The sequence below is a fragment of the Myiozetetes cayanensis genome, unplaced genomic scaffold (assembly GCF_022539395.1).
Source record: "Myiozetetes cayanensis isolate MyiCay16 unplaced genomic scaffold, myiCay2020 scf5-8, whole genome shotgun sequence".
Lineage (NCBI taxonomy): Eukaryota > Metazoa > Chordata > Aves > Passeriformes > Tyrannidae > Myiozetetes > Myiozetetes cayanensis.
Genome location: NW_026087742.1, coordinates 115523007 through 115547347, shown reverse-complemented (window position 1 = coordinate 115547347; position 24341 = coordinate 115523007). Strand labels below are relative to the sequence as shown.

The window sequence follows — 24341 nt, the reverse complement described above, 5'->3', positions numbered from 1 at the left end:
GGGATTGGTGTGGAAAAGCTTCAGTGAGCACAGAACTGCAGGGCCCTTTCCTCTGGGATCAAATGCTCTGCTTGGCTCAAGGGGAGAAGATTTGATGGAATCCTTGTACTGTAATCCCTGAAGGATCCCAGGTTATGTTGCCTTCCTGTCAAAAAGGCAAAATCTTGGCTCAAACATTTGTAGCACTGAGGTTTTTGTGGCAATGACTTGTCTGCATATAGTGAATATTGCTCTGCTTTAATTCAAACCCAATATCCTGACTGTGGCTGTTGTAACACCTCCAATCCCTCCCTGCTTGTCTGGTTGTGAGTTCAGTGCCAAGCTAACAATTTCTCTCAGCTTCTAAGGGAAGACATTCCTTGTCCTGCCCCCCCAGGAACCAGCAGAGCCTTGTTGTGTCTTTGGAGTTCCAGTTGTACCTGTAGAGCTGGAAGTTGTGTCTGTCCAGGATGAGTGCAGGGCTCTGGGAACATCCAGCTGGAAAAGCTCCATTCCTTGGCTGTTGAAGTGTTCCCAGAGTTTTCTTCAGCTGGTTTCCTGTGGAACTCTCCTGAGGGAGATGCTGGTTCTTCCTGCCCTGTGCTCCCACTGGTGCCTGGCAGAGCAATGGAGCATCTCCATACCCACCAAATCCTTCCTGGCTAACCCAGAGAGGGACAGAAATTGCATTTTTTGACCTCCAGAAATGCTCCATCCAGTCCTAGGACTGTGAGCTGGGTCAGGTTGTGTCACTGGAAGGAAGGAATCCTGAGCCAGCAGGTGGTTGGGCTGGATGAGAACTGATTCTCTCCTCAAAGGTGTTGATTGCACTTCCATTGACTTGAAAATGGAGGGTCATTAGTGAAATGAGTCTGAGTGGGACAGGAGGATCAACTTCACTGTTTAAACTTTCATCCCTTAATCAAATGGGTTTGAATCACTTGATATTTAATTTTACTTTTTTTCTCTTATGCAACTTTCGACATTTTGGTCATTGCCTGAGGATTTTCACAGGAAACCTTCCTGTGGCTGGTTTGTGGATTGGGAATTTCTGAAAAACTGTCCAAGTTCTTTCAAGATTAACTGTTTCAGTTCCTGCCTGTACTGTATTTTCATTAAAACATATCAGTTTTTCAAAGTGAACTATTTTCAGAGAAAACCCTCAGTTGTCAGAGGTAAAGTTATCCTTTTGTTCCTTGGAATGCTGGGGAGTTCAAATGCAAAATCCCAGCATATTCCAGATAAAATTGGTATTTGTGTTAATGGAGAAAACAAATCTTGAGGAAAATATTATGGGTTTATTGTTATTTATGTTCCAAATTTTTCAGGCATGTCCTCCCAGTTAATTAAAGAAGAACTGACTTACAGATGAGTGAATACTCCCTGTACCACAACTCATCCCAAAGACGTTCCTTAAGGAACTCAATCTCCTGAGTATAAACCAGTCCTGAAGGTTCTTTAATAAATCACCATTCATTGGAAAATAAAACTGATTGAAGTCACCAGTTCATTGGAAAATAGAACTGATTAACTGTGTTGCTGTTGTGAGAACTCAGAAGGCAGATTTTTATATGGAAATTGATAAATGAATTCAACAAACCAGCAAACAAAATAAAACAAAACAGAAGTGACTTTTCAGATTGAGCTTTGTCTGCTTTTTAGAGTCCCATTTAAAGGCTTTCTTGTTTCTTAACCTTTTCATATCTCAGTTATATGGGTAAAAGTAGGAAAACAGTAAGTGGTTTATACACTTTAAATATCTGCCACTGCAGATAAGTTTGGACAGAGATCCCTAAGCATTTCCAGGTGTTGTTCCTTTTTAAGGGAATATTTGGGGCTATTAGTTCTGGTTCACACAGTGTGTGTTTACACATATTTTCCTTCTTTTTCTCCAGGAGCTGAGGGAAATCCATAACAAACAGCAGCTCCAGAAGCAGAAGAGCTTGGAAGCTGAGAGGTTGAAACAGAAGGAACAGGAAAGGAAGACAGTAGAGCTGGAAAAGCAGAAAGAAGCTCAGAGGTAACAAAAGGGTTTCATCTGAGCCCTTAATTGAAACCTTGACATCTCTGAGAAAATATTCCTGTCAGCTCAAAACTTCAGGGATTGAGATGAGATTTGTGCCCTCTGGTACCAACCTAATGCTTGGGAAGTGGGTTGGTTGGCCAGGAGGAGGAATTTGTTGCTGGCAAGGGTGGTGAGGCCTTGGCAGGGGCTGCCCAGGGAGGTTTGGAGTGCCCAGCCCTGGAGGTGTCCAAGGCAGGCCTGGCCGTGGCACTCAGTGCTCTGGGCTGGGGGACAAGGTGGGGATGGGGCACAGGGGGATCCATGGGCTGGGAGGGCTTTTCCAGCCCCAGGGATCCTGGAATGCTGTGAATTAAGTTTTTTCCTGTGAGGAGCAGCTTCTTCTCATGCATTTGTCCCTAATTTTGTAAATCAGAAGGAAGTCCAGAGGTGGAAAAGGTTGTGGAACAAACCAAAGCACACTGGGCATCTTTTATATCATCAGAGTTATCTCCACTGGGGCAAACTGTTTCTAGCAGAGCATATTTATTCTTTCTTCTGTTGTCTTGTGCTGTGTTGGAGGAAGGACGTGTTAGTTGTGGCAGCTGGAATGTGCAGTGCTCTGGACAGTTCTGCAGGAGTGTTGTGTGAAGCTTCCAAATGTGCTTCCTCCTTGCCCCTCAGGAGCAGGATAAGGAGTTTCACGTGTTCTGACTCCTGCTTTTCCCTTCTGATTGGGCTATTTTGGGTCTTACTCAGGGATGTTCGATGGCCTTGGGTTGGAAGGAGATGATATTTCAGGTCCCTTCCAAGCCAAAGCATTCCACGATTCTGTGATCCCACGAATAATTGTGTAAGGAGATGCTGGGGAGGGGTTGGTGGCTCATCAAAATCAAATTAGCTCTTACAGGGGAAGCAGAAAGCCCTGAAGAGGACACTTGGTGCTATAGGACACCCCAAAGCACAGCTGACTTGGGTGGTCTTTGGTTTGAGTGGCTTAAAAATCCCCCCCTGGTTTTCCAACAGGCGAATCCAGGAACGGGACAAGCAGCGGCTGGAGCGGGGGCAGCCAGAGGAGGAGCCTCAGTGGCCAAAAAAAGTTCAGGAAGAGGAAAAGCAAAAAAGGGAAGACATACCTAAGAAGAAGGAAAGTGAGGAGAAGGGGAAGCAGGAAATGCAAGAGAAGCTGAGTAAACTCTTCCAGCCCCACCAGGAGCCAGCCAAGCCAGTCCAGGCTCCCTGGTCCAGTGCAGGTAGGGTCAAACCCCAGGAATGCTGGAACAGAGCCTCGGGAACAGTTCTTTTCTCTTCTGGCTCCCCATTTAATACAGGAGGATGGTGTACTTCAGGGTTGGACTGCTGGTCTTAGTGAAGTAAATAATGGACAGATTGAGCTCCAGGCTCCACAGATTGTCCTTTTAGGCATCACCATTGTCCCTAAAGGTCTGGGGTTTAGCAGAGTGTAAAGCACAGGATGAGATTCCCAGTGCCAAGTGAGGAGAGATTCTGAGCTGGAAAGGGCTGGAAGATCCTGGTGCAGGGTGCCAGGAATTATTTCTGTGTTTTCTTGTTTTGGTGTGCAGTATGTGCCTTGGGATTTGTTAGAGCAGCACCAATATGTCCCAGGGTTACCCTTTTCCCTCTCCTGCCCTCCCCAGGAATGTTGTTCACTGATAAAATCACCTGAAATCTAAGATTTAACCCCTCTCTTTCTGCTCTGCACACAGTCCCTTTTTTTTTTTTTAATTTGTGCAGGGAGCAGAGGGCACTTTTATGACTAAACCCTGCCCAGAGGGGTTGTGGATTCCCCATCCCTGGGAGTGTCCCAGGCCAGGTTGGAGAGGGTTTGGAGCAGCCTGGGCTGGTGGAAGATGTCCCTGCCCAGGGCAGGGGTGGCACTGGATGAGCTTTAAAATCCTTTCCAACCCAAACCATTCTGTGTTTCTGTGATTTTTCCCTGATGTTTAGAGGATAAAATAGCAAGAAAATTGTCTTTAAATAATTAATTTTCATATATAGGGAATGAGATGCTTCCTACAGACCCTCCCAGCTCTGTCCATTTTTGTCACCACTTTCACCTCATTTTGCAAGTGTTTAAAAATAAAGGGGGTTGGTTATATTTTTTTCCTTGTGTGTTTCTTTCCTTTGCTCAGAAAAAGCTCCTCTGACCATTTCTGCTCAGGAGGATGTAAAAATAGTGTATTATAGAGCTCTGTATCCTTTTGAATCCAGAAGCCACGACGAGATCACCATCCAGCCCGGAGACATCGTCATGGTAAGGAGGGATTGGGATGTCCCTGCAGCAAAGCAGCTTTGCACAAGTGTGACTTAAATTATGTAAAGAAAGGAAGCTTCAAAACCTAAAAATCTGGTGGCAGGGGTGTTGATACGCAGTGATCTCCAATCTTTTTCCACTCTGTCGTGTCAAAGTCTAAAGCAATATTTGCTTTTGTCTCTCTAAAATTGGAGTTCTGTGGTTAAATGACTGCAGGAATTAAAGGGTTATTATTTAATTCAAAAACTTTATTAATATTAATAAATAATTGGTATGATCTTAACATGGAGAATGAAAACTCCTGAGGGAGCTCTTAAATGAGACTTTGTTCACTTGGGGGAAAATATATTTACAATAACATTCCACCCAACAAAATTGGTTTTGAAGAGCTTCTGCATTTTAGCTCATTTGTGGAGTGGATTTGGGGGAAAAAATACACTTTGCAGGCTGTGCTGAGCTGGAGGGATGAATTTTGTTTGAAAGCCCATGTCCTGGGGAGCTGAACCTTTGGGGGTGGGGTTGGGCATTCGTTAATTTGGTGTTTGGGACGCTGGAAGGGACTGGGAAAACACAAACAAAAATTTCCTGGGAAAGGGAGCGAGGCCCAGGCTTGTGGGCTGTTTACATTGAGGACCAGTGGTCAGGGAAAATAACATTGTCCCCCCAAAATAGGTGAATGTAAGGAGCACTGCACACGTTTTTAAACAGAGGTTTGCAGGGAAAATAATATTTTTGCCAAAAATATGTGATTTTAAGGAGCGCTTCACGTGTTTTAAATAGAGACTTTGAGGTCATCCAGATCTTTTTATGTGTTCCTTTTCGACTTGATTTTACTTTACTCTCCCACAGTGGGGTAACTACTCTCTGTTCTCTTTATTTAACTGATTTTTGACAATAATTAAACCTGATTCTTGGGAGATTTCTCTCCTGCTCCGCAGTAATGGCTTAACTGGGCTACTCTTAGATGAACTGATCTAAGTCAAATTGTGAACTGTGTTGTAATTGTGCCTTGCTTTGAATCTTTGCTTCCCTCTGGAGGTTAAAAGGGAATGGGTAAGTGCTGCCTGACTCCAGGAAGGCTCTGGAATTGCTCCTTTTCCATGAGCACACATGAGTTTGTTCCTGTGTAGTTTTGAATTCCCCAAGGGTCCAATTACCAAACTCCTTCACTTTATCAAAAGTAATTCAACTGCACCAACCCAGAGCTTACTTTTGATGCTGCTTTTGTGCTCCTTGACCCTCAGTCCTTCCGTGTCTGTCGTGTCCTGTGGTTCTCCCGGGCCCAGGGGGTGACTTTCTTGGGAAAGTAACCATTTACAAGCTCACATGTTAAAGTGGCTCTGCCTGGTGGGTAAATGCAGCTCTGGAGTTGAGCAGCTCTGCAGCTGGGAGTGTCCTGGTGCCACAAAACCACCCCTCCTTGGAATAACCGGGCACTGGCACGGGCAAATCGAGCTCTTCACCATTGGAACCTGAGTTTGGGCCCATTTTAACCCCAAATTTTGACCCATTTTCAACAAATGCCATGTCCTGATTTCCATCTGGACAGGAGGTACCACCCGGACTGGGACTGAGCAAGGAGCTGGACCCAGATCTGGGAGCAGGCTGGAATCCTGGCGGGGGCTGGACTGCAGAATTCCTCGTGGCAGGAGGACTTTAATGGATGTGGAGCTTGTAGATCCCCTCTACAGCAGTGTAAAGCACTTTTACACTGGGCATGAACCCTGGGACCTGTCTGGGTGCAAATGAGGGAGAAGGACGAGGGTTTGTTGGGAAGGAGGATGATTTTCCAGCCTGAGGAGGGCTCTGCTCTCCCAGCTCCCTGGGATATGGCAGTGACCTGGATCTGGCATCATGCACTGGACAATCACTGGGTTGTGGACTCTGGTTTTTAATTCTCCCACTTTGTACTTACAGGATTTTGTGGTTTTTCTTGGATTTTGGCTTTCTCTGTTTCTTATCTTTCAATGCACTTTAAATGTCTTTCACTGTGAGCTTAGACTGATTTTAATCCTGTCTGTAACTCAACCAAGCTTCTGTGTGGGGACAGATATTATTTAAAACAAACTCCTAATGACAGCTTCTCCTCAGTTTTGTTACTTATTCATTGCTGGAGTTGGAAAGAGTCTTCTGTGTCTGAGACATGTGAGGAGTTCTCAGCTGTGGCTTAAAGTACAGTTGAACAAGTAAAAACTAACCCCCCACACTATAATTCACTGTTCAGGTGTACATTTAAACTCCAGTTGTATTTTGGAAATAAATATTCTGGGATTGTTTGTTGTAGGGACTTGGGGATGGTGGGTGTAAAAATCTAAGGAAATTGGAAGAAATTAAAAAGGTTCAAAGGGATTTGTTTAACATTGCAGTACTGTGCTGCAAAACCAGATGTGACTGGTATCTTATATGAATGAGTAAGAAACCAGTTTTGTTATGAATGATGAAGTTTAAATTACCCTTCCAAGTGCCTTTTCCTGAGTGTTCATGGAGAACTGAATGGGGCTGGATAAGCAGAAATCTGACTGTCCTCACAGCTGCTTTAGGAGTTCCTGTAGCTTCAAACCCTCTCAGAAGAGAGACTCAGTTAGTTGGCTTTAAAACCTTTTTGTTGTTGGGGTTTTTTTTCCCTTATTTCTGAAAACTTATTTCTGTGTGACTGTGATTGGTGTCAGAGATGCTCTTTTTAGAGCATCCCCAGAACAGGAATGTGACTTTTCTGTGTGTTGGGGGTGGTGCTTCCTCCCTGTCCCACCGAGTGAGTCCCCCCTGGGTGAGTGTTCTTAGTGCTCAGATGATTCAGCTTGGCCTGGGGTGCTGATAATCCCTTTCTCCCAGGGTGTGACCTTCCCTCCCCCTGCTGCTGCTCCCTCCATCCCAGGCTCTGCTGCAGTGGAAATTTTGCTCTGCACTGCAGTAAAAGCACATGGAACTGGTCAAGCACAAAGTGCCTTTATTTCTGGTTTGCTTTGAGCTGACAGGGACTGAGCCACGAGGAGGGCCCCAAAATTAGAAATAATGGGTGGGTTTGCACCAAAAGAGGGGGGTGAGACATTACAGTGAGAGGGAAAAAGTCAACAATGAGCCTGAGGCAAAGGAGTCTGTCAGGAGCTCAGTGGAGTATTCCAGGGACAGAAATCCATCCATGGGCTGGGCTGATCCCAGAAATCCATCCATGGGCTGGGCTGATCCCCCAGCGTGGGCATGAGGGCAGGGGGGATTGTGCCCCTCTGAGACCCCCCTGCAGAGCTGCTCCAGCCCTGGGAACAGCACAGGGAGCACAGGGAGCTGCTGGAGAGAGCCCAGAGGAGGCACCAAGAGGATCCCAGGGCTGGAGCAGCTCTGCTGGGAGGAAAGGCTGGCACAGCTGGGATTGTTCAGCTGGACAAGAGAAGGATCCAGGGAGAGCCCCTTGCAGGGCCTGAAGGGGCTCCAGGAGAGCTGGAGAGGGACTGGGGACAAGGGCTGGAGGGACAGGACACAGGGAATGGCTTCCCACTGCCAGAGGGCAGGGATAGATGGGATATTGGGAAGGAATTGGTGGCTGGGAGGGTGGGCAGGTCCTGGCCCAGGTTACCCAGAGAAGCTGTGGCCGCCCCTGGATCCCTGGGAGTGTCCAAGGCCAGGTTGGACGGGGCTTGGAGCAGCCTGTGCTGGTGGAAGGTGTCCCTGTCCATGGCAGAGGTGGCACTAGATGGGCTTTAAGGTCCCTTCCAGCCCAAGAAATTCCATGATTCCAGGGTGGTACTGTGACTGTTCTGTTACTGCCACAGCCAACTCCTGAGTGACACTGGGGTTTGCAGCTCTTACATACTTTGAGACACTGTTGGCTCCTGACCTGAACAGAGGAGGGAAACTCTGATCAAAAACCAGCCACTGTGGGGAGTTGGTCCCCCAGAGGGTGGTTGGCACTGCCCAGGCTCCCCAGGGCAGTGGGCACGGCCCCAAGGCTGCCAGAGCTCCAGGAGCGTTTGGGCAACGCTCTGAGGGACAGGGGGGAGTGCTGGGGTATCCTGGGCAGGGCAGGGCTTGCACTGGATGATCCTTGGGGGTTCTTCCCAGCTCAGGATATTCCAGGATTTTATGGTCATCTTTGTTGCATCCAGGCCTTGATGACCTGGCAAAGGGAGCAGAGTGAGGGGCCTGCAAATTTCCATAGGAAACCTTCCCGTGGAATTGTTCTACATAAATACATTCCCACATTTGTGGATTGGTTTGGAACTGTTCAGTGGGTGTTGGTTGCAATATGCTGTGGGGTTTTTTGGTTCTATTTTGTGCTAAGGAATTGAGGAGAACCTGTAGAAAACTGCATTTTGTGTTAGATCAGAAATAGCAAAACTTCAGGGATTCCCCTGGAGCTCACTGCTCCCAAGTCTGCTGTGCTGGGACGGACTTTAAGCAGCTGATGCTTCATTTATGCAGTAGAAGTGAAACAAATTTTTTTTACCTCATCACCAAGAAACCCTTTTGAACACCTGGAGGTGTCCAAGGGCAGCTTGGAGCAGCCTGTGCTGGTGGAAGGTGTCCCTGCCCACGGCAGGGGGTGGAACTGGATGGGCTTTAAGGTCCCTTTCTGGGATTCTGGGATTTTGGCTCGGGTGAAAAAGAAAATAGAAGACAAAAAGGCTTCTAGGTCTGTACTGCATTGCAGGGAGTGAGTTCCTGGGAGGAGAGGGGTTGTTTGCAGGAAAAGTGGCATTTACGTGGGGTGTTTCTTAACTCTCTTGCCTTGCTGTGTCTGCAGGTGGATGAAAGCCAGACTGGAGAGCCGGGGTGGCTCGGGGGGGAACTGAAGGGCAAGACTGGCTGGTTCCCTGCCAACTACGCCGAGAGGATCCCCGACAGCGAAGTGCCCGGCGCGGCCCGGCCGGCGGGGGAGGCTGCGGCCCCCAAGGTGTCCGTGCAGGACAGCAGCACCCCCCTGGCAGCTCCTGCCCCCCCCGAGGCTCCTGCCACCACCAACAACTGGGCAGACTTCAGCTCCACGTAGGTGTGGGGGGTGAGGAGCGCTCCTGACCTGCGGCTGTGGCTGTGGTGGCACCGAGCAGGGAGCCAGGCTGCACAGGCTGCCAGGGAACACACCTTCTGGGAGGGAGCTTCTCGGGAGGGAATTGTCAAAATCACGGCCTTGTGGGGTTGCAGCTGCCCCCAGCAGACCTGCTGAGCAGTGCCCAGGGCACAGCACACACAGGGGACAGGCCTAAGTGAGGATGTGGCACGGTGGAAACGCCAAGGTGTTCACTCCCCTCAGCATGGGGGAATCCCAGACTGGGCTGGGTTGGGAGGGACCTCAAAGCCCACCCAGTGCCACCCCTGCCATGGGCAGGGACACCTTCCACCAGCACAGGGTGCTCCAAGCCCTGTCCAACCTGGCCTTGGACACTTCCAGGGATCCAGGGGCAGCCACAGCTTCTCTGGGCAACCTGTGCCAGGGCCTGCCCACCCTCCCAGGGGACAATTTCTTCCCTATGTCCAACCTAAGTTTCTCTTCTTTCAGCTTGAGCCCATTGATCCTTGTCCTGTCACTGCAGTTCCTGATGAACAGTCCCTCTCTGACTTCCCTGTAGGCCCCTTCAGGCCCCTTCTCCTTCTCCTACATCAGTTGCCACCAATCCTTATTTAAGGTTCCCAGCGTGGATTATGCAAAATACAGAGATAACATGAAAAGATGATTTGTTAATTCCTGATGACAACATTAACAAGACTGATGGAAGTAGAACACGTGCCCTTCCCTACACGTCTTAACTCAGTGCTCTGGGCAGTGTCACCAACTGTAATTGCCTTCTCTTTTGGCCTTGTATCCATATTTATAAATTAAAATATAAATATGAGGCCCCTGGCACAGGTTGCCCAGAGAAGCTGTGGCTGCCCCTGGATCCCTGGAAGTGTCCAAGGCCAGGTTGGATGGGAATTGGAGCACCCTGTGCTGGTGGAAGGTGTCCCTGCCCATGGCAGGGGTGGGATGGGATGACTTTTAAGATTCTTTCCAACCCAAACCATTCTGGGATTCTGTGTCTAAGTGAAAGGGATGTATGACGTCAGTGCCAGGCTGGTAGGAAAGTTTTGGAAAGAGTGAAGAATTATTTTAATGATTTAATTATTTTCATTTCTCTTCCCACTGTGTGTAACACAGCCCACGCTGCCTGAACTTCTGGTGTGTTGGGAACAGCTGAAAAACGAAAGTAAAAACCTGCCCTTAGGTATTAAGGACAAGCAAGTGGCTTTGGAGTTGCCTTTGGAGATAAACTCCTGGTTAGCCCAGGTTTGATGGCAGTGTTGCAGTCCTGGTGCTCAGGGATTAGTCAGTTAAAACAAATCAACGGGGAATGGAGACATTTCTGTTCTGCAGGAGTGTTTTTCTCCGGCTGAAAGCAGTAGGAGTTCCACCATTCTCTGTTTTCCAGGTGGCCAAGCAACCCCAGTGAGAAGGCCGAGAGTGACAACTGGGACGCCTGGGCAGCCCAGCCCTCCCTGACGGTGCCCAGCGCGGGGCAGCTGCGGCAGCGCTCGGCGTTCACCCCCGCCACCGTCACCGGCTCCTCCCCGTCCCCCGTGCTGGGCCAGGTGAGCTCTGCAGCCTCTGCAGCTGCTGGGAAGGGTCTGCAAGGCAAAGTGGGAACCTTGACCGTGAATTAAACCTGGCACCTGAGCGGGCTGAGCCCTTCCAGTCTGGAGGGACAACAGGGAGGGTCCCCCCCCTGCAGAGCTGCTCCAGCCCTGGGAACAGCACAGGGAGCACAGGGAGCTGCTGGAGAGAGCCCAGAGGAGGCACCAAGAGGATCCCAGGGCTGGAGCAGCTCTGCTGGGAGGAAAGGCTGGCACAGCTGGGATTGTTCAGCTGGACAAGAAGATTTGGGGTGACCTGACTGTGGCCTTGCAGGAACCAACAAGAAGGATGGAGAGAGACTATTTCCAAGGGCTGGAGGGACAGGACAAGGGGAATGGCTTCAAACTGCCAGAGGGCAGGGATAGATGGGATATTGGGAAGGAATTGCTGGCTGGGAGGGTGGGCAGGCCCTGGCACAGGTTGCCCAGAGAAGCTGTGGCTGCCCCTGAATCCCTGGGAGTGTCCAAGGCCAGGTTGGATGAACTTGGAGCAGCCTGGGCTGGTGGAAGGTGTCCCTGCCCATGGCAGCGGTGGCACTGGATGGGCTTTAAGGTGCCTCCCAACCCATCCCACTCCATGATTCTGTGATCCACTGGCAGCATCTGGGGCAGGGTTTAACACAAAGCAGTTGCTGTTCTGCTGTTCTGGGCTGGCTGTTTGGGATTTGGTGGTCATGGGTTGGGTCACTTCCTTGGGGATTTCTTGATTCCCAGGACAACAACCTTCACTCCCAGGTGGATTGTGTGGTTAAGTGGAGTAGCAGTGGCAAACTTAATATTGATTATGTGTCAGGAGGCAGAAATGCAGGAGGGCTGTAGACATTTCTGGAGTTCCTTAGGGAGTTCAGCTGGCATTGCTGTCACTGAGGGAGTGGCTGTGTGTTGTTGCTCTATAAGCAGCCTGAGAATATAATTCCTTAAGCAGCTTTCTGGTGAAAGGAGGGGCCTGACTGACTTCTGTCTCCTTTTATTTTTCAGGGTGAAAAAGTGGAGGGGCTCCAAGCACAGGCTTTGTATCCTTGGAGAGCCAAAAAGGACAACCACCTTAATTTCAACAAGAATGATGTCATCACAGTCCTGGAGCAGCAGGACATGTGGTGGTTTGGAGAGGTCCAGGGACAAAAGGGGTGGTTCCCCAAGTCCTACGTGAAGCTCATTTCAGGCCCCATTAGGAAGTCAACCAGGTATTTGTTTGCTTTGCCTGTACTGGAACAGATAGATAAATAAATAGGAAGAGTTGCACAGTTGGATTTTAAAGCTGAGAATCTACTCTGTGGAAGTGCCTTTTCTTATCTGACCCTTCTGGAGAGTTTGGACTTCCAACCTTGGAAATTCGTGTGGGCAATAAAACTGACCCCAGCTCTCCTTGGGTCTTGCCTCACCAACAAAAGATTAGTGGGCTTTCTTAATTTTAGGTGATTTGCAACTAAAAAATGAGTCTGTTGGATTTTATGAATTGCACCTGTGTAAGTCACAGCTTATCTTTCCCCAAAATTAAAAGAGATTCCTCAAATCTAAATCACTTCTCATTATTCTTGGAGGAATTTAAATTCTGTGTAATGTGAAGGCAACATTAACATTAGCAATACAAATGAGGAGGATCTTAGATCATTTTTTTTTTTGCTGGGGAAGAGGAGGAGATGCAGAAAATTCTCTATTTAAGGCATCTGCCTCAGTGAAACCACAGCTGGACTTCAGAGCTTTATTTTGCACATTTACTGCTCTTTTAAAACACGGGGAATTGCTTGGGGGTGCATTTGCATTTTTGAGTTTGAAATATAACGCTAATTTTTCTGAAGAGATTGAATTTCTTATATAACCATTCTTTTCTCCTCAAGCATGGATTCTGGGTCCTCAGAAAGCCCTGCTAGTCTGAAAAGAGTTGCATCCCCAGCAGCAAAGGCCACGATGTCAGGGGAAGGTAAGGACTTCAAGCCATGGCACTGAGAGGATCTTACTGGGATTCACCACCACGGCTCTGCTTGTTCCCCAAATCACCCTTAGAGCCACTCTGGGGGGTTGCAGGTGAAGTGCACATCAATCTGCCTCTGCAATGATTTGAAGTCGCTATAGTAGGAATTTGTGTGTGTTGTGTACGTAGAAGAAATAATTTAACATGTCACGAGATATCTTTTGTATTTTGTATTTTCATTTTTTTAACTAATATTTTGGTAACAATTTCTGGTCTGGAAGGGGGTTATGCCAAATAAACACCCCTGTCCATGCACTCCATGATGTCAGGAATTGGGAATAAATGTCTCAGTATCCCCCAAAGATAATTTCCAATGTTTCATTAAGCTCTTAATTAAAGCAGTGACAGTGAGTTAGAGAATATTGGGATCCTCCTGCTCAGGGCTCCCCCTCAGTTTTACAGGTGGAGCCTGGGGCACAGACAGAGAAAGATCAGATCAGATTAAAAGGGGAATTCCTGAGTGGAGGGGACAGACAAAGATCCACCCACAAGGAAGGGGAGATCCAGTTATTTCAAAATACAGCTGGTCTGGCTCACTCTGTATTTCATGTTATCAGAGAGTGGGTTGAGTTGGAAGGGCCCTAAAGATCATCTTGTTCTGGTTTTCCTCATATTATTAGCAACAAGGCATGCTGAGCCTCCTTACATATCTGTATATATTTATAGATTTATATCAGGTTATATGTTTGTATTAAAAAGGAACTCAACTTTTGGGAAAACATTTCCAAAAAGCTGTATTTTTAAGGGAATAATAAAGCCTTTTAAGTAATAAGCTTCTTAAATCATAGAGCTTTTTTAAAGACATAAAAAGGTTGGATTTAGCACCTTCCATTCCTTGGGAACAGGAATTTGGTTGGAATTCTTGCCAGAACAGGTTCAGACCCCTCTGTGGGCAGGAGGGCAGCAAAGAATTCCTGGTAGGCCTGGGCCAACAGCAGCTGTGAGGCAGGGCTGGATCCAAAATTCTGGATACTGGGACTTCCCAGCCCTAGCACTGACGGTTCCAGGCACCAGCACAAACCAGGAACCACTGGGAGATGTGTTTTCAGAGGGATCTAAATGATCTGTGCATGTTTTAATTATAAAGCAGATCATATAAAATCCCCCTGAGGCAGCCCCTCGATCCACTGTGTTTAGTTCTGATAGGTACCATTTCATGCATTAATTATCGAGCTCTCTGTGAGCACTAAACAAGAAATTGGTCTCCCATCGAGCCTGTGAATAAACTACTGACATTTCTTGGCTTTTTCCCGTGGTGATGAAGCAGTGTGTGAAGTGTTTTCCCTGTTTTTCTCGTGTCCCTCCCCCAGAGTACATTGCCATGTACACCTACGAGAGCTCGGAGCAAGGAGACCTCACTTTCCAACAAGGTGACATGATTCTGGTGACAAAGAAAGATGGTGACTGGTGGACGGGCACGCTGGGTGATAAATCAGGAGTTTTCCCATCTAATTATGTGAGACTCAAAGATTCTGAGGTAGAGAAACGTTGAAATGTTCTCAACTGGAGCTGAGGGTGTTTCGTGTGGGGTTCTCGTAGCTGGAAGTCGCTGGGTCAGAAGGGAAACAAAAATCTGGTGGAGTTTTACTGAGTGGGAGCTTGGAAAGGAGGAACAGCAGTGACAGCAGTAACAGTTGTGTTTTACCACACAACATCACAAATGACTTATGGGCCATGTGTTAAAATAAACCCTGCCTGTGTCAGTGGTTTGCATGGCACTTGGGCAGAGGCAAAGCAGAACAGCCATGATTATTTGATTCCCCAGGTAAGGTTTTAATGGCTGAGCTGGATCTTGCTGCCATTATTTAAAAAAAAAAAAAAAGTAATATTTCAACCTATTGTATTTGTTCCCTATTGACATTTTCTTGCAATTAAGGGTAACAAATTTGGCAACAAAACTTAGCCAAAACTACTGCATTTATTTGAAAGGTCTTGTCTGAATAATAGAGGTTCTGTTCCATCTATTTTTATCCTGAAATAATTCCATAAAACATGTCCATGTGATTTTTTTTCTTTTTTTTTTTTTAGGCATCCTAAAAAGATGTTTTCTCATTTATATTGTTTAGGGGGATAATTTATTTAGTACTAGGAATTAGCTTTGTGTCAGAGTTGAATGCACTTGATGAGAAGGAGCTCTAGTTTATATTTCTGGAATAATGGGGGGTGAAAAGGTAAATAGGTACAAACCAGTGGATTTTGTGGATTTGGATGGAGAGGCTTTTTCACAAGTCTGTCTGCTGGAATTGTGTGTGTGTGTGACACAACTCAGTGAAAGACTCTGCAACCCTGAGCAAAGTGGCTCCTGAAAATCCTTCTGCTGGTGGAAAAGCCACGGAATAAAACCTGCAGTGGAATGTGCAGCTGTAGGAACTCCTTACAGGGGAAATTTAGAGACAGTCCAGAAATCCCAGCAACACCCTCTAGGACAGGATTGCAAAAGCTTGGGAGTTAATGCCACTTAGTCCTGCAGTCCCTGGGAGGGGTGTTGGGGAGTTGTTGGCACATCCTTGTGGAGAGCTCAGGTGTTTGCAGGTGGACACTGCTCTTGTCAGGAAGGTCAATGGGATGTCTCTCTGACCTTGGCTTGCCTGGGCTGAGCCATCCCAGTGCACCTCACCCCAGAGTGCCCCAACTGCCCTTCTTGCTGCTGAAAATCCCCACCTGCAGCTACAGTCGTGATGAGAGAGGGAGGAAAGAGCTGAGAGCTCGTGGAGACCTCGGTGTCCACATTCCCTGCAGGGATTCCTGTGCCTGCAGGACACAGTTCCGTGTCCAAGTGGGTAATTTGGATTACATGGCAGAGTTTTGCTCTTCAGCTTGTTCACAGAGCCAGCTTTTACAGAGGCTTTCAGAGTCCTGGCTGTGTCAACTCTGATCTCTGCTGTGCTTGGACAGCTGCCTGCTGGGGGAAAATGGTCCTAAAAGAGGGAATTAATTTCATGTGTCCTGCACTGTTGACTCAGACCCAAAGACAAACAGTGGTGATCTTTCAGCAACAAGTGCAGAGTTTATAGAAATTCCTGTAAACCTCAAAGCTTCAGTGGTTTCCACACCAGAAGAATTTTTTAATTTGTTCTTCTGCCCAGGCTGCCCATTCACCCCAAGGTGATAAATTAAACTATTCCCTGTTCCAATAATATATAATAATAAGTTCCAACTTATTAACAGGGTGGGAAAGCCTTTGTTCTCCAAAGGAACAATGACACCACTCCGTGGTCCATGCCCAAGTTTTCATTAGGCTGAGGTAGATGGAAACAGATCTGAAACGGGGTGTTGTCCTTGAGAGTGGTGGTAATTCCTCTGAGGGGATGGAGCTCAGGGGGCAGCTTGGAAACCAGCAGTTTGGATGGCTCTGGTTCCAAAACTTTGCTTAAATGTTCAGGACATAACCCTGGTGGGAATGTGCAGGGTCCTGCTGCAGCACAGTGTTTAATGAGGCTGCTGGGTCTCACTGACAGAGCAAGTTCTGCTCTTCTGTTCCAGAGCCTTGATCCCTTCCACAGAACCCCCTGCAGTGCTCAGGGGGTGTCTCAGCTGGGCAGAAGGGAAGCACAACAGGGTCTGTCCTCTCCCTGTGTTTCCTCTACAGAGGGAATTGGAACTATTTCTCCACCTCCTGAATGGAGCAGAAATTGGGTCCATCTCAGGTTCACTGTTGGTTAATTTAGTTATTTACTGAAGTGCTGTAGGACTTCCCTGTGTGTTTATTTTGCTTCTTCACCAAGGATTCAGAGCGCCCTCCAACACAGCTCAAAGTCAGCCTGGCCCAGGTGACTGTGAGGTTTCTGCCACGCAGTAACCCCTCTGTGTTTCAGAGCTGTGTGTAGGACAGTGTCCCCCCCGAGGGATGTGCTTCCAGTCCAGCAGTGTGGATGGGAGTTTGTTGGGGTGTGTGCTCTGAAAGTCCAAACCCTTGGCTTTCACTGAGGGTGTTTCTCTGCAAGAAACGCTTTCCAAGGCAGAATTAATTCCTGATGTTCCCCTTTCAGCCTGAGCTGTTGCTCACCATTTAATCCTCCCCCCGTGGGACTGTCGAGCCCACCTTGTCACTTGTCCCCAGACCTAAACCCAGGCTTTGTGTCTGAGCTCTGGGTGATGCTTTCCTCGCTCACTCTTTATGTCACACAGGTCCCAGTGGTTGTAGAGCAAGGTGGGGACCTGAGGAGAATCAAAGGGCTCAGGGAGGGAAGGAAGGTTTGCTGCCCTTGTGGGTGTGAGTGCAGTCAGGGCCTGACAGGGACAGGAGAGGACAGGGTGGGGTTTGTAAGGAGCATCCTGAAGGTGAAGGAGAAGGAGGGTGGAAGTGTTGAAGGCAAGAGGATATTCATGGTGACCCAACAGTTCTGATCAAAGTTCAGTTCAGGTTTATGTTGATGTTATCCATCTGAAACCTTTTCACAGCAGGAGATAAGAGGGTTAGTGGACCAGGAGAAAACAGAAGGAATTATTTAGGGAGCAGGAACTGCACTAATTCCAGGGTTTACTGGTTTTTTTGTGGCTGTTCAAAGGCTTTTCTTGCAAATCCCTTGGCCTGGAGGATGATGATGAGGATGATGATGACGTTCATCCCTCATCCCACCCTGTCTGGCTGCAGTGAGTTTCTCAGGAATATTTACAATCCAACTGTTTGTAAACAATTCCTGTTGGTGTAACTCAGCTCGGCAGAATTCCCACTGTGTAGATTCCCAGATATACAACTCCAGGGTGGTGTCATTTGGATTCACACTGATATTTGCAGTCCATGAAGGGGAGGAAGAGCTCAGGAGAGAATTCTGCATTTTTGCACTGAGTCATCCCCTTGCACACACTGCTTGGGGTTTATTCCCAGGCATTTACTGCCATCAGAAACAGGAAGGATTTCTGTAAAAACACAATCTTCCTGGGAGGTTTTCACTTCCATGCTTGGGGAGTGGGTTAAATTTAATGTGTAAGGAGAGAAATTAATCTGAGTGCTAAACTTGCATCTTGTTTCCTGTTTCCAGGCTCCAGGAGCAGCTGGAAAAACGGGAAGCCTAGGGAAGAAACCTGGTGAGTCCTGTGTTGTGACAGCACCTTCTGTTTGTTCTTAAGTGTTTAAGTTCAATGGCACCAAAATCTTTCCCATGGAAATAAAGGATGTTTGGCTTGGTCATTTTGTAGTAGTTTGCACTGATGGAAACAACTGTAATAAATGCAGTTAATAAATAATGTAACTAATGAAATAATGCATCATCTCTAGTCATTCTAACATGTCAGGCATAAGTAGCAGGTAGCCAGAGAATAAAAATCTGCTCAAAAATGAATGTAAACTTCCTGCTGAACAGAACAGTGGAAGCCATTCCCCCTCACCCTGTCCCTCCATCCCTTATCCAAAGTCCCCTCCCAGCTCTCTTGGACCCCCTTGAAGCCTCCCTGCAAGGGGCTGTAAAGTCTCTTCTCGGTAATCCAATATTCAAACAAACAAAATGAAAAGGTTCTTCATGGAAGAGAAGCTGTTTCTGGGTTGGGTTTTTTTGAACTTTTTTTTCTGGACACTTTTCTCTGAATTTCTTTCTCCCTGTGAGGGGCAAGGGCTGAATGTTGGACCTGTACTTTGTGTTGTGACTCCTTTAACACAGAGACCCTGGTGCAAGTCCTTAATGCTGCTGGGTGGGGGCAGGGGATGGCTCACGCCTTGGGAACCACCTGTTGTGGGTAGGAATGAGCAATTCTGGTTCTGGGAGGGGTAAGGAGGGGAAGATCTTTGCTCTCCCGTTGTGATCTGAACGTGGCAACTGCTGGGGTAGCGAGGGGGGTTGTCCTGATCTGGAGAAACTCCCACCACTCATTTGCTTGCTGGGGTTCATTTTGCCTCCTGAATGGCTTTAGGATGGAGGGATTAATGGAATTCTGTGGGAAACCCTGCAAATGCAGGGGCCTGCAGACTTTCAGCAGGAGACATTGTTTGCAGTGACCTGGGACTGCTCATCCCTCTGCTTCCCCACCCTCCCCGTGCCTCACATGCTTCCCTGACCATTCCTAATTCCCCCAGTCATCCTTTTCTCCTCAGTTTGGAGTCAGCACTGATGATTTTCCTGCCAGGCCCCAGCTCCCTGTGTTTGTTCCCTGCAGCCCAGCCCCGGGAGCTGCCGGGCGGTTCCCCTGGCACGGCTGCCCTGCTGCTTCCATGGGGACCACACCTGTTCTGTGGCTCTGCCAGGCACTGCAACCCAACCCCAACTCTGGCTCTGGAGGCACTGCAAACCACCCCAAACTCTGTCTCTGCCAGGCACTGCAACCCAACCCCAGCTCTGGCTCTGCCAGGCACTGCAACCCAACCCCAGCTCTGGCTCTGCCAGGCACTGCAAACCAACCCAAACTCTGGCTCTGGAGGCACTGCAAACCAACCCCAACTCTGGCTCTGCCCTGGGGATCTGCAGAGGGATTGGTGAGCTCAGGGCTCCTGTGCCCCTCCGGGCTGGCAGGGGGTCACATGGGGCACCTGCTCCGTGCTGGTGGCCATGGAATGAGCATTCCCAAAGAAATGCTCTTTGGTACCCTTTGAAAACATTCATTTGGGGTCTGGTGGGGAAAGATCAATTCATTTGCACCTCTCAGAGCAACTTCATTATGTTGTCATTGGTGTGGCTCCTCCTTTTAGGGAGCTTAGTCCAAAACTGGACTTGACTAAATGGAATTTTAGAGAGTTGTATTTACTGGAAAACACTATTATGAAACTGCATTTTAAGAGCTGTACAGTTGTTGTTGTTATTATTGTTGTTGTTGTTATTCTATATTTCAGATACTTTTATCTCCTACCCATAGAGCTGTTGCACCTCTGGTTTATTGTTTATTTACTCCTGCAGTGCCCTGAACTTCTCATTCCTTTTGTAATTCCCACGTGTACCCCTGGAAATACACAAATGCATCCCGATTTTATGGAGAGAAAGGCCACGGTGATGGTAGCAGGAATAATGTTGGATAGAATGTGTTCAGGCTTTTCCAAACTAACCTTCTCTTCCCCTTGTGCTCCCCCAGAAATTGCCCAAGTTATTGCCTCTTACACAGCCACGGGCCCAGAACAGCTCACTCTGGCTCCTGGGCAGCTCATCCTCATCAGGAAGAAGAATCCAGGTGGTTGGTGGGAAGGAGAGCTCCAAGTTAGTGCCTTTTTTATGGTAATCAAATTCCATGGTAAAAAAAAAGGGGGATTTTTTTTTAGCGGTTCCGAACGCCGAAGGTGTCAGTCAGAAATCCCTGGAGAACGTGGTGCAGTTCAGCTTTTGAAGATAAAATACCCTAAAAAAACATGCCCTGGGGCCATCCCTGAGGGGTTTTGGGGCCATCCCACTGAGGGGGTTTGGGGTTTGGCCTTTGAGCAGGTGAAGAAATGTCAAGGGTTTATTTGCAGTGCAGAGGCTCCAGAAGGAATTCAGTTATTTTTTCCCTGTTACCACCTGCCCTTTTTGCCTTTTCTGGGGATATTTTTTCATCTTTTTGTGGAGAAATCACCTCCCAGGATTCCTCTGGGCTTTGTTCTCACTGACCTTTCTGCTGCTGGTAACTTTTGCCTTTACAAAGTCTCCATTAAATGGATTTTGAGACAGAAAAGAAGCTTCCCTGGGCAAGATCTGCCACAATTCTCCCTGAGCAGCTGCTGGGAGGTCCTAAAACCATTAATTTTTGGTTGTGTAAATATTCAGTGTGACTTTAGATACTTTAATGTGATACAATTGTTTTTTGTTTCATTATCACTCCCTTGTCTATTCTATAAATATTCTATTTATTCTCCTCTTCCACACTTGGGGGTCAGAGTGGAGGGAAAATAAAGCCAATGTTTTAAGCTGGTTTAATGCAGCATCCAAAAATAGCTTAAAATTAATGCTCCAGATACTCTTTAGATCAAGTGCTTTCTTTTTTAATAAAGATTTTAAGAGGGGACAAAGTAGTCAGAGAATAGTAAATCTGTTAGATGACCTTTTTTTTTTAACCAAATTTAGCATTAATTCATTTTTAAAGGCAAAATTCTCCCTGCCCAAAATGCCAACTTTGTTCTAACAACACAAAGAGGGAATAAAGAGTTAAAATAATTCCCAACACAGATTTAGAGGCTGAGCTGGGATTCAGTTTTGGAATAACCTTTCTGACAGGCAGGATTTTTTCTTGTATTGGGTTTCAATGACCAAGGCAGTTGGGGAAGTGCCAGGGGGAGGTTTCTGTCCTGCTCTGGTGGCACAAGGTGTTGAAAGAAAGAGGTAATTTGGATCCTTGATCTCTGCTTGAACTGTCACAGTCAGGTATCTATTTAAATGCATTTCTTCAAGCAGTTAAATGCTAGCAGAAGTGTTGCAATATTCAACTATTGCCAAAAATAGCCCTTTTTTTCCTTATAAAATGCAGTTTTTTGCTGCTCTGAAGCGCTGTGGCTGCAAACAGTTCAAACATTGGCCCAGGGGTGCCCTGCTGTGCTCCCTCCTCCTCCTCCAAGCCCTGTTCTCTCCCCAGGCCAGGGGGAAGAAGCGCCAGATCGGGTGGTTTCCTGCCAACTACGTGAAGCTGCTGAGCCCAGGGACCAGCAAAAGCACCCCCACCGAGCTGCCCAGGGCACCAGTGCCTGCAGGTGAGCCTGGCCTGGCCTGGCCTGGCCTGTCCTGTCCCTGTCCTTCCCTGCCCTGCCCTGTCCTACCTGCCCTGTCCTGCCCTGTCCTGTCCTGTCCTGTCCTACCTGCCCTGTCCTGCCCTGTCCTGTCCTGTCCTGCCCTGTCCTTCCCTGCCCTGTCCTGCCTTGCCCTGCCCTGTCCTTCCCTGCCCTGTCCTTCCCTGTCCTACCTGTCCTTCCCTGTCCTTCCCTGTCCTGTCCTTCCCTGTCCTGTCCTTCCCTGTCCTGTCCTGCCCTGTCCTGCCTGTCCTGTCCTGCCCTGTCCTTCCCTGTCCTGCCCTGTCCTTCCCTGTCCTGCCCTGTCCTTCCCTTCCCTCTCCTGTCCTGCCCTGCCCTGTCCTACCTGCCCTGTCCTTCCCTGTCCTGTCCTTCCCTGTCCTTCCCTCTCCTGTCCTTCCCTGCCTGCCCTGCCCTGCCCTGTCCTGTCCTGCCCTGCCCTCCTGCAGCCCCCTTGCTCCGGTCCCTGCTGTGCTCCTGCCCAGCTCAGGTGCTGCTGGGGAGCCTTTCCCTGCCCTGAGCTCTGCCTGCCCCTCTGGGGAGCTCCATTTGCCAGGTGGCATCTCCAGCTCTCCAAGGGGCACAGTTCTCTGTGCTCACTGGAGTAGAGTGGTTCTTAGAGCTGTAGAGGGGGTGGTTTTAGGGTTTTTAGAGGTTTTTTGGCACCTCTCCCACAGGGCCTTCCCAGTTTCCTCGGGGCAGTGGGAAGTGCTCCGTGGAGATGGAGCTTTTGTCTGTGTTTTGAGGTTTAGGAAACGACACAAGAGCAACAGACCATGAGATTTTTTCATGGACTTGTGGAATGGTTGAGTTGGGAAAGGACCCTAAGGATCATATTCCATGATTCTGTGTTCCTCTAACTGGTGCTCACTGGCTCCTCTGACAGAAATCTAAAGATGCAGAAAATCAGTCTTCCCCAAACCTTCACAAATTTGGGGTTAAAATGGTAAATCAGCATTGAGACTCAAACATTTACAAGGCAACATGATGGGAATTTATAGGCATTTTTGAAATTATTTCAGGTTTGACAGTCTGGGACTTTTCCCACGTGGTAAATTTTACAGAGCGAGGTTTGAAACCCTTTTTTCATTGCCTGCAGAACATCAAAATCTTGATTAAATCAGAATTAAAAAAAAAGAGAGAGAGAAGCTTTTTGGCAGATAAATATAAGTTTCTGGCCGAGTACAAGAGTGAAAATAAAAGCAAATTTTAGGATTAATCTAATGGAGAGAACCTGCCAGAAAGGCTCAGTAATAGAAGTCTTATGTCTGGTGGGAAAACAGCAGCAGTCCTGTGGCTTGGCCAGAGAAAACAGAGAGAAACAGAGGAAATTGTTTCTCTCCATGAAAGTCCTGGTGCTTCAGAGAACCAGGGAAGGTGCTCTCTTGGGATGGAGCAGGAGCAGCTGAAGGGCAGCTGGGATGGCCTGGGAGGCTTCCTGTTCCTCTCATGTTCTCCAAGATTTTTGTGTGCCAGACACTACAGGGGCATCACCAGGGGCTTTCTCTTGGATTAGGGAGCTTCAGATACTGGAATTTCAAATGTTTCCCAGATTTTCCACCCACCACTCCTGGTGGGATGTCCCAGGCCAGGTTGGACGGGGCTTGGAGCAGCCTGGGCTGGTGGAAGGTGTCCCTGCCCAGGGCAGGGGTGGCACTGGGTGATCTTTGAGGTCCCTCCCAACCCAAACCATTCTGGGATTCTGCTTTTCACAACAGGTTGTTGAAGATGCAAAATGCAGTTCTTTATAAATGGATGCTTTTGTAGAAAAAACCATATATTTATAAAGCAAAAGAGAGCTGTCAATAGAAGGCCAATGTCCTTCAAGGGTTTGACTTTCTCCTAAATATTTTTTCAATCTTCTTCCACTATTGGGCATTTCCAAACAAAGTTCCTGAGTGGAGCCAGGCTGGGAGAGCTGGGGGGGCTCACCTGGAGAAGAGAAGGATCCAGGGAGACTTGAGAGCCCCTTGCAGGGCCTAAAGGGGCTCCAGGAGAGCTGGAGAGGGACTGGGGACAAGGGATGGAGGGACAGGACACAGGGAATGGCTTCAAACTGCCAGAGGGCAGGGAGAGATGGGAGATTGGGAAGGAATTGCTGGCTGGGAGGGTGGGCAGGCCCTGGCACAGGTTGGGCAGAGCTCTAAGATTAGCTTTAAGGTCCCTCCCAACCCCATCCAGTGTATTCCATGAAACTCTTTGGGTCTTTCAATCCCCTGGAGCCAGTGTGGTGAGGGCTGAGCTGAGCACCAGGAGGGGCACAGGAGGGGGGCAGGCTGGGCTGGGTCAGGGCGGTGTCTCGGGGCTGTGCTGAGCCAAGTGCAGAGTTTGTGGCTGTTTTGTGCCCCAGGGCAGGCTCAGCTTGGAGCTCAGCACAAGGTTCTTCCCCCAGAGGGTGGTTGGCACTGCCCAGGCTCCCCAGGGCAGTGGGCACGGCCCCAAGGCTGCCAGAGCTCCAGGAGCGTTTGGGCAACGCTCTGAGGGACAGGGGGAGTGTTGGGGTGTCCTGGGCAGGGCAGGGGGTGGTCACTGGGTGGTGTGGGGGTGCCTGGGCCGCAGGAGCGTGCTGAGCGTGCTGTGTTCAGTGTGCCAGGTGATCGGCATGTACGACTACGCGGCGCAGAACGACGACGAGCTGGCCTTCAGCAAGGGCCAGATCATCACCGTGCTCAGCAGGGACGACCCCGACTGGTGGAAGGGCGAGGTCAACGGCCACGTGGGGCTCTTCCCGTCCAACTACGTGAAGCTGACCACGGACACGGACCCCAGCCAGCAGTGTGAGTGCCCCTGTGTGTGTCTCAGGTCAAACATGCAGCATTGCCGGCTCCGAGGCTCGCAGGCCCCGCCGCCCCTCTGTGCCCTCGGCCGAGTCTCTTTGAAGACCTTCCTAGCGCAGCCC

At 48.5% G+C, this 24341-nt stretch overlaps 1 protein-coding gene across 7 annotated transcripts in view; it reads left to right on the top strand.

The window, feature by feature from the left end:
* The window catches only part of ITSN1 (intersectin 1), a 95530-nt gene that overhangs the window by 52218 nt on the left and 18971 nt on the right, over positions 1-24341 (top strand). For all 7 annotated transcript variants that reach the window (XM_050332775.1, XM_050332770.1, XM_050332773.1 and 4 more), the window contains 12 exons: positions 1875-1999; positions 3008-3234; positions 4135-4256; positions 8995-9236; positions 10655-10814; positions 11835-12040; positions 12695-12777; positions 14139-14305; positions 17811-17856; positions 19825-19946; positions 21292-21406; positions 24028-24219. In XM_050332775.1, coding sequence (XP_050188732.1) covers positions 1875-1999; positions 3008-3234; positions 4135-4256; positions 8995-9236; positions 10655-10814; positions 11835-12040; positions 12695-12777; positions 14139-14305; positions 17811-17856; positions 19825-19946; positions 21292-21406; positions 24028-24219 — 1807 coding nt within the window. The remainder of the gene's footprint in view (positions 1-1874; positions 2000-3007; positions 3235-4134; positions 4257-8994; positions 9237-10654; positions 10815-11834; positions 12041-12694; positions 12778-14138; positions 14306-17810; positions 17857-19824; positions 19947-21291; positions 21407-24027; positions 24220-24341) is intronic.